This window comes from Echinops telfairi, unplaced genomic scaffold, assembly GCF_000313985.2.
Source record: "Echinops telfairi isolate 266 unplaced genomic scaffold, ASM31398v2 ScPeMD7_7458;HRSCAF=8496, whole genome shotgun sequence".
In the NCBI taxonomy this organism is placed as follows: domain Eukaryota; kingdom Metazoa; phylum Chordata; class Mammalia; order Afrosoricida; family Tenrecidae; genus Echinops; species Echinops telfairi.
In genome coordinates, this window is record NW_022111358.1 from 37,293,565 (window position 1) to 37,302,640 (window position 9,076).

The window sequence follows — 9,076 nt, forward strand, 5'->3', positions numbered from 1 at the left end:
GAACATCTCTCTTAAACGCTGCAAGTGGCCGCATCCACTTCCCAGTTGTCACTCGAACCTACTCATTGCTTCGTACCCCACTGCCATCCTGGCAAGGTGGGCCACCTGTCTTCTTAACCCCCCAGTGTCCTTGGCTCCCGTCTAGCTTCCCTCCCTCTACTCTCTGGAATGTACCATCCAAAATGCAATGCTGGTCATGCCTTTGCTCAGCCCCAAATCCTTCCACGGCTTCTCACAAAGCCCACAAATCCACCAGATGACTTCAGATGCCCCCCAAGGGTCCCCTCACCACCCTCCTCCCCTCACTCCAGCTGTCTGAGCAGGGATTCTGTCCGTTCTCTCTCCCCCTGGCCCGTCCTCCAAGCTGTCACCTGCTCTCAGCGCCTGGTCTGAGCCTCACTTCTCCTTCCTCTCCTCCCCTCCAGGAGCCTTTCCCACCCGACCCCCGCTTGTGGCTCCCTCAAGGCTCACTGCTGTTATCACACGAGCCTCTCGTGGGTGACAACCCCAGGGCACGGGGCAAGGCCTGGTACCTCTCATGGATGAATGACGAAGTATACCCCATGTCAGGCCAGGTAAGAGGGGGTCCTGCTGGGGTGAGGACAGGTAAGTGGAGGGTCCTGCTGGGGTGAGGACAGGTAAGAGGGGGTCCTGCTGGGGTGAGGACAGGTAAGAGGGGGTCCTGCTGGGGTGAGGACAGGTAAGAGGGGGTCCTGCTGGATGAAGGAGGCATGCAGATAATGAAGTGAGCACCTGGGAGGAGTAGGGGGTCAGTGGAGGGACCTACTGGGATGACCGGGGAGTAGAGGGCAGCAGGATCCTTTTCCTTGTCCAGTGTCCTCCTCCTGCTCCCACCCAGCCTGCCCCAGCACCCCTGGAAGGGGCTTACCTCGGTTAAAAGGAAGGAGATGGCAGCGAAGGCAAAGGACCACCCATATTTGTAGTTGAAGTACGTCTCTGCGTCCTTGGTCCTGTTGAGCATCTCGTCATTGATGCTGGAGATGTAGAGCACCAGCCCGACCACGAGGGAGAGGCCTGGGGAGACGAGGTGGGGGCAGGGGGTGCTCAGTCAGCAGAGGCTGTGGTGCCGGGGTGGGGGTAGGGGAGAGGGCTGCTCGTGTGGCCCTACTTCCCCTTCTGGTTCAGGATCGTGCCACCAGCCTTGTAGTGACTCACTCATTGGGGAGTTTGAGCAAGGCCCGGGGGCCCTCCTCCCTTGAAGACAACCACGTGCAGATCAGCGACTTGTAGACTGGCTGGTCCAAACAGCTAACGGGCACTGGGCTGCTAACTGAGAGCTTGGCAGTTCCAGTCCACCCAGAGGTGCCTCAGAAGACAGGGCCCGGGGAGCTACTTCTCAAAAAATCAGCCACTGAAACCCTCTGGAGTGCAGGTCTACTCGGGCGGCCAGGAGTCGGGGTCACTAGGAGTTGAACTTGGCATGAGTTGGGGCCAACTCCTTGGCAACTAGTTCAGATAACAGAGGCTAGTAGATAAGACCCCCCCCCCTGTAATGACCACCCTCTGTGCTTCTACCCACAGCTGCCACTAGAATCACTTGGGGGGGGCATTAAGATAGACTGTGTCTGAGGTCCATCCTGGGCCCTGCCATTCATTGGTCTGGGCCGGGGTGAGCACCCTACCGACATTGCCTTGAAAACTCATCAGGGGATGTCCACATGAACCAAGGGCAGGCAAGGCCACTGAGCTGACAAATGGCTGCTGCTGAGGACTAAGGCAGGTCCCTTAGTTGAGGAGCCAGGATCGTGAAGTGGCCCTCTGGCAGTAGGTGGTGGCACCATTGTGGCAGCCATCTCATCTCAGGGGACATTGCCGTAGGGACTAAGGCCGTTGAGTCAGTTCCAACTCGTAGTGAGCCCATGGCAACAGACCCAAACACTGCCCGCCCTGCACACGCGGGGCCATGCTCGACCCATTGGGGCAGCCACTGTGTCAACTCGTCTCCCGAGAGAGCTTCTGTCTCAGGACCCTCTGCTTTCCCAAGCATGAGTCCTCCTCCCTCCCGAGGACACATGCGAAGTATGTGAGATGAGGCTTTGCCACCCTCGCCCCTAACTTCTCCCTTGAGAGCTGCATCCTGTTGCCTTTACTTCCCCACTGTTGCCCGTCCTTACTCGGTCCTCTGTGTCACGCACCTGGATCTGTCTGCACGGAGGGTTTTAGGCAGCAGTTCCGTCCACACAATCTCCCAACCACCCAACTCAGCACCATCCAGTCGGTTCCGACTCACAGCGACCCTTTGGGACAGGGTGGAACTGCCCCTGTGGGTTTCTGAGACAGCAACTCTTGGCAGGAGTAGAAAGCCCCATCTTTCTCCCAACACATGACCACCCCACCGCCGGGGCGCCTCTTCAGAAGCTGGGCCTGGTGAGCCTCACATGGGGAGCTCTCTGGGGGCAGACGCTACCTGCCATTGTGCAAAGGACTGCCGCAGGCATCGGGCGCTACCAATTAGTAACTGTCATTGAATCAGGACAAAACGAGGTACTCAGTTTGGCGCTGTTCAGGTTTAATTCCGCTTAAATGATTTTACGAAACTGGGGCATCTTGAAAAGCGAGTGCTGAAGAAAAGAAATGTGAGTCAAGTCTCCCTCGCCACTTATCGCAGGCTTGACACACTGCTGCCCCACACGAACTCCCTGCATTATCGCTAGAACAGCTGCCTCTGGTCCCCACGCCCACTGCTGAAAAGCGACAGGGACCTTGAAGCTACAATAAAGCCTTGGCGGGTGTGATGTGCACGGAAGGGCAAAAGAAGAGCCGGTTTAACCCCGGCTGTGCGCCTCTAAGACTCGGTGGAGAGACCACCATGTGGGAGAGTGGGGAGGCGGGGGGAGGTTGGGCTGAGAGCATCGCAGGTGCCCCATAAATCTTTGTTAGATTGATAGAAAGGTGAATGGATGAATCAATCAATGGGCTAATGCATGGAGGTGGGGAGGTGGGTGGGTGGATTGAAAACAGAGGTCAGATGTATGTATGTATGGAAGGGAGGAACAAAGAAGATTCGCTCTCAGGGATTAGAGATTCCGATTGGCTCAAACTCAGCATTTCTCACCCCGAACTCTCGCTCTCTGTCCCAAATCTGCTTCTTCAACGCTGTATCCCCCATGCAGAGCCCAGGGAAGACACTGGCAGTCATTTCGAACATCTCTCTTAAACGCTGCAAGTGGCCGCATCCACTTCCCAGTTGTCACTCGAACCTACTCATTGCTTCGTACCCCACTGCCATCCTGGCAAGGTGGGCCACCTGTCTTCTTAACCCCCCAGTGTCCTTGGCTCCCGTCTAGCTTCCCTCCCTCTACTCTCTGGAATGTACCATCCAAAATGCAATGCTGGTCATGCCTTTGCTCAGCCCCAAATCCTTCCACGGCTTCTCACAAAGCCCACAAATCCACCAGATGACTTCAGATGCCCCCCAAGGGTCCCCTCACCACCCTCCTCCCCTCACTCCAGCTGTCTGAGCAGGGATTCTGTCCGTTCTCTCTCCCCCTGGCCCGTCCTCCAAGCTGTCACCTGCTCTCAGCGCCTGGTCTGAGCCTCACTTCTCCTTCCTCTCCTCCCCTCCAGGAGCCTTTCCCACCCGACCCCCGCTTGTGGCTCCCTCAAGGCTCACTGCTGTTATCACACGAGCCTCTCGTGGGTGACAACCCCAGGGCACGGGGCAAGGCCTGGTACCTCTCATGGATGAATGACGAAGTATACCCCATGTCAGTCCAGAAACGCAGGTCTCTGTGAGCGGGGCCGAGCGGGCTCAGAGCATGCAGCGTGCCTGGGAAGTGCACGGCACCGTGGGAGTCTTGATTTTGGATCCAAACGCCCAGCCCCTCGCTGAGTTGGAAGGACCTGCACTTAAGATCCGTCTTGGTCACGGCCTTGCTTGTCCTCTTGGACATGCCGCCTCGGTGTCCTCAGGGGCCCAGAGAGACTACTGAGTCGTGAATCAGTGGCTATCAGTGACTTAGAGTTAGGATGCTGAGCCCTCCCTGAGGACAATCTGAGGGCTGGAGGCAAAGGGGCCCTCCTTCCACAGGCAGCTTGCATTGATCTCTCATGCAAGAGCTTGAAGACCTCGTCCCTTCAAAAACTGTCCCTTCAGTCACCTTATCGATGTGGACTCAAAAGTCAAGACGTCGGTAACAGAAAAAGGGCCTGGCTCCCCACCTCGGCTCCGCCCCACCGTCTGGGTGAGCTTGTCAAGTCCCTGCGAGCCCCAAGCAACCAGGCAGCGGGTATCCGAAGTCCCCTCTCGCCTGGGTCACTGACTCAGCTTGTCCGATTGCCAGCGCCGGGGGCCTCCCCCGGCAGAGCGGTGTCAGAGCCAGATGTCAAAAGTTCCGCCTGCATGCAAGGAAAAGCCACAACTCACCCGAGAGGATAAAGAAGATGCCAGAGACAAAGGCTAGTATGGTCCTGTGGGGCCGGATGTGCCCGATGTTGCTCAGGATAAAGCCAATGAACATGAAGAACAGGCTCACCAGCGGGAACGGCGTGGCGGAACGGATCATCTCTAATGGGCGGAGCAAAGGAGTCAGCTTCCTGTGGCCTCGCCGAGGCGAGGGTCCGTGGTGACATGCGACACCGCTGGCAGTGGTCTACCAAAGCCTGAGTCCTTCCCCCTGGCGGTGGCCCCTGAGACCTCCCAGGGCAGGCAGGGCTCGCCTCCCTGAGGCTGGGCTCCCTTCAAATGCCAACCTCAAATACCAACACAGTCAGGTCATGTCTGTTCCCTCCTTGGGGGTCTACACTGCCCACCAACACAGCAGCCATGGATCTAGAAGGGTCCCGGGCACCCCTCTTGCTCCTCCTCCCATAGTGATGTGTTAAAGAAGACCAAGCACGTGGCCACCATCTGCACTGAAAACTGTCCCTGGTCCGTGGGTGACTACTTGCTTTTTTTTTTTCTTTTAAATTTATGGGCACAGTAGTTTACTCTGAGGGTCAGAACTGAACGCCCCCACCTCCCCCTTCACAAACAAGCCGGGGATCGCCATAGGGGACTCATGCCTGCACTACCAAGGGGGCCCACGGCATTAGCTCTTGAGAAGCAAGCCAGTCACCCCGTTGTGCTTCCCGCCGAGTTAATGGCCCAGCTGGGAAGTCCAAGGTACCTACTTAGGACGTTGACGGTGGACTCGGATGTCAACTGGGTGTTCATGGGCATCACGTACTCGATGGTGAAGCAGCGGCCCCGCTCCTCACCTGCAGAGAACAGGATCCCTCCTGAGCACGGTGTGACGTCAGCACAGCCCGGGGTTGTGAATGCTACAGCATCTCGGCTCCCTCTCTGTTTTTGCACACGGACAGGATCTAAAACCCCAGGAGGGTCCCAGCCCCAGGGGGTTGGGAGCACACCCTACCCAAAATCTTCCCTGGACAAGCACCTCTGTACAGACGGACCCAAGAGTCACGCACAAAGAGGTCAGTGCTGGACATTCCCAGTGGTCACCCAAGTCTCTAACAGCTGCCCATTGCTTTTTTGGGGAAAGTGGCCCAGTGGTAATGTCAGCCTGGCTCAGCTGTCATGGAGCGGAATCCTGGATCCTGGGTACCTGCTGCTGTGGGTTTAAGCAAACCCATATAGGTCTCACAGTCTGGGGGCAGTGGGAGGGGAGGTCAGTGTGGACAGCCACTCCCAAAGCAGACTCAACAAGTGGCCGGGAGGTCAGGTCTGGACATTCCCTTCTCTTCCTGTCACCTATCCCTGGCCCAGTGGACTGAGCTGTGTGGGGGCCAACTTCACTTTCCACCTCCCCCCACCCCAAAGCCTCATCATAAAGCTGGGAGGACAGAACTGGGAAAACCAAGTGTCCACTCCTCCCAGTGCACACGCAGGCAACAGGGACCCACGGGAGAGGCTCAATGGCCCAGGCTGTGGCCAGTCTCCCCGGTATAGAGGTGCTCAGATGCAAGCTGGTTCTGGACCAGAGCTGGATAAAGGATAGATCCCTTGCAAGCCCTGGTGGGCCAGTGGGAGATCCCAGTGGACTGGGGATCAAGTCTTCTTGCAAAGTTAGAAGCACCTGCTTTTGCATCTCATCTCTGCCACATTGTGCGTGCACCGCAGAGAAACAGCGAGGCGGTTTCCATCTGGAAAGGAGTGGCTGTGGGTGAGCCTGAGCGAGGGGGCTTGCTGAACCTCTCTTGTTTTCGCTTCCCTAATGCGCAGAACGGAACAGCCTGCCAGGGAGAGGACCCTGTGGGATCCAGGAGTCAGCGAGCAAACGTGTGCTGGGCACCGTGCTCCCTTCTTGCTCCAGGGGTGCCTGGTCCAGGGTGACGTCTCGGTCCCTGCTGGGTGGGCACAGAGCATTGCCCAGGGCGTGTGCGTACGGTCCCTGAAAGGCGCATCCTTCCTAAGCGGGGCTCGCAGGACTAGGGGGGCTTACCAACGAGGAAGCAGACACGCCAGAGGCCCGAGTGCAGGGACATCTTGATCTCCGTGCTCTGGTTCTGTGGCAAGACCACGCCCTCCTCCAGGTACAGCCAGTAGTCGGTGCTGACCGCGATGCCCAGGAGACCCAGGCCGCAGACGGCAAAGACGCTGCTCAGCAGGGTCAGGGCCTTCTTCCCGCAGCCGCTCATCCTCAGCAGTGGGTCTAAGGAAGCAGGGAGGGAGGGTGAGCAGTGGGCTGCGGCCAGGGCCCCTGGGGCCATCACAGAGTGGCAGGGGCAATAGTGATCAAGCTTTTTGAGGGGGGGGGGCTACCACCCTTGTGCACGGCCTTGTGCATGGGCCTCTAGACCAGTGGTTCTCAACCTTCCTAATGCTGCAACCTTTTCATACAGCTCCTCATGTGGTGGTGACCCCCCCAACCATAACATTGTTTTCGTTGCTACTTCATCACTGTCATTTTGCTACTGTGATGAATCAAGCGACCCCTGTGAAAGGGTCGTTCGACATCCAGGGGGTCAGGACCCACAGGTTGAGAACTGCTACACTACAGTCACTTCAACCCCCTAGCCAGCTCACCCCTCTCGAGCTTGCGCCCCTTTGGGTTCTGCTCAGGCAGGAATGCAGACGCTTCCTCCCACCCCTCATGGGCACGGAGCAGCATGTTCTAGGCACAGAATAATCATGTCCCAGGTGAGGTCCAGGCTCAGGTGAGAAAGGGGGTTGAGGCCAAGTCAGCCCACTGGCCAGGTCCTTTAAAGCCCCGTCCTAAGACCAGGCTGAGGCGGAGGCCATGGAAGGGCTCCAGCGCGTAGGACATCTGAGATTCTGATAGCGGTTTGCTGAGTACGTAGCTTGGCTGTGGGAGAAGGAGGAGGCTGTGCACTTCTGTAAAGAGTAACAGTCTTGGACACCCGGGCAGGCTCGATAGCAGTGGGTGTGCGTTTTGGTGGGCTCCTTGTTTATATTGGAGGCTTGTTGTCCCCCTGATGGAATCAGAAGCCCTAGGGTGGTGAGCGGGAGTCAGGGACGGAGGGAAGATGCTACAGGAGAACAGCAGCCTCCCTCCCCCCTCTCCCCTCCCCCACCCAGTCTAGAACCGGGAGGCAGGAACACGGGGTTTTATATGCAGTCAACTCGGGAAACAGCTGGGTCATGTTGACAAGGAACCTGGGGGGAGGGGGCACATTTTCCTTCCAGATAATACAGAGGAGTTGAGCCCTGGCGGTTAGTGGGTTCTGTGCTGGGCTGCTAACATCAGCAGTTCAAAACCACCAGCTGCTCCGAGGAAGAAAGATGGGGCTTTCTACTCCTGTCAAGAGCTCCAGTCTCAGAAACCCACAGGGGTGGTTCCATCCTATGCTACTGGGTGCCCGTTGAGTTGGCATGGACGCGGTGGCAGGGAGTTGGCTTGGTTTTTAGATACCAAGGAAGAGAATAATAACAAAAGGTGAAGCGCGTTGGGTATTTTGCTAAGCACTCTGATCCTAGCCACACTGTCACCACCTCCATTTGACAGGCCAAGTGGGGAGCAGGGAGGTCAGGGGACTGGCCCAAGGTCACCCGGCTAGCACAGAGGGTCTCTGGATTTGAACCTCACTCTCTTCCCTCCATCCCAGCAGTGTGTGCCAAGCTGGGTCCACAGAGCCATAGTTCAGACAACAGGCTGCAGGTGACCCATGTTTCCCGACCTCTAAGTCTGGAATATTCTAGCAAAGACAACCTATATTGGGGAGAGGAGCTGGGTTGTTTTGGAGGTACTCATTCAGCTGCAGAATCCCACTGCCGTGACAGTTGAAGGCCTGGGGCGCCTGGTTGGCTTTGAAGAGCCCAGTGTTTCCCGATGGACTTGGGTCCACCCTGGCGTCACATTCCAGGAAACCCGCTTGGGGAGCCTTGCCACCCTCCGAGACCCCACAATATTGCCGTGGCAACGAAGCCCTAGAGCAGATCTGAAAATGCTTAGAGAAATGAAAGCATGTGCCCCTGCTGTCAAGTGCGATTACTAAAGCAACAATGGACTAAGCGCCTGGCTCTTACAGACCAGAAGCAGGGGGTTGGGGTGGGGGTGCTGCTCGGCTGCTGGGGCTGAGCCGCCAATTCAAAGGCTGGAGAGATCAGAGTCCTGGAGATTTGCAAAGATGAGAGCGGAGGGGAGATGGAGTGAAATCTCCCAAAGCTATACAAGCGAGGGAATGAAAGAACAGGCTGAAGGTGACCTTGCCGGCCAAGCCCTCCTTTCCCAACCCTTTACTTCTGGAGTGAGCTTTGGGGACTGAAAAAAATCTCCTCCTCAGCACAGGTGATGAAGTTAAGATGGTCCGCACAGAGTGCAATGTAACAGCGTCGCTCGCTCTGTGATGGTGTTTATCTTCTAGAATACCATCATACGTATTTCTAAGTGAGGAGCCCTGGGGCATAGTGGGGACCTGTGGGGCCGCTAACCTCATGGCCAGCAGTTGGAAACCACCAGCCACTCCTTGGGAGAAAGATGAGGCTTTCTACACTGTAAAGAGTGACCGTCTCAGAAACTCACAGGGGCAGTTCTACCCTGTCCTGTAGGGTCTCCATGAGTCAGCATGGACTCACTGGCAGTGAGTTTTGAGTTTATTTTTAAGTAAACAATAACATTGGCTCTAATAGAAAGAAAACAGTATCATGTAA

The 9,076-nt window shown here is 56.8% G+C and overlaps 1 protein-coding gene across 1 annotated transcript in view; it reads right to left on the reverse strand.

The window, feature by feature from the left end:
* CACNG5 (calcium voltage-gated channel auxiliary subunit gamma 5) overlaps positions 1-6,603 on the reverse strand; it is a 43,116-nt gene extending 36,513 nt beyond the window's left edge. The window contains exons 1-4 of the mRNA XM_045299483.1: positions 6,408-6,603; positions 5,134-5,220; positions 4,388-4,528; positions 890-1,035 (exon numbers count right to left, since the gene is read on the reverse strand). Of these exons, the coding sequence (XP_045155418.1) occupies positions 890-1,035; positions 4,388-4,528; positions 5,134-5,220; positions 6,408-6,603 (570 nt within the window). The remainder of the gene's footprint in view (positions 1-889; positions 1,036-4,387; positions 4,529-5,133; positions 5,221-6,407) is intronic.
* Positions 6,604-9,076: the final 2,473 nt, after the last annotated feature.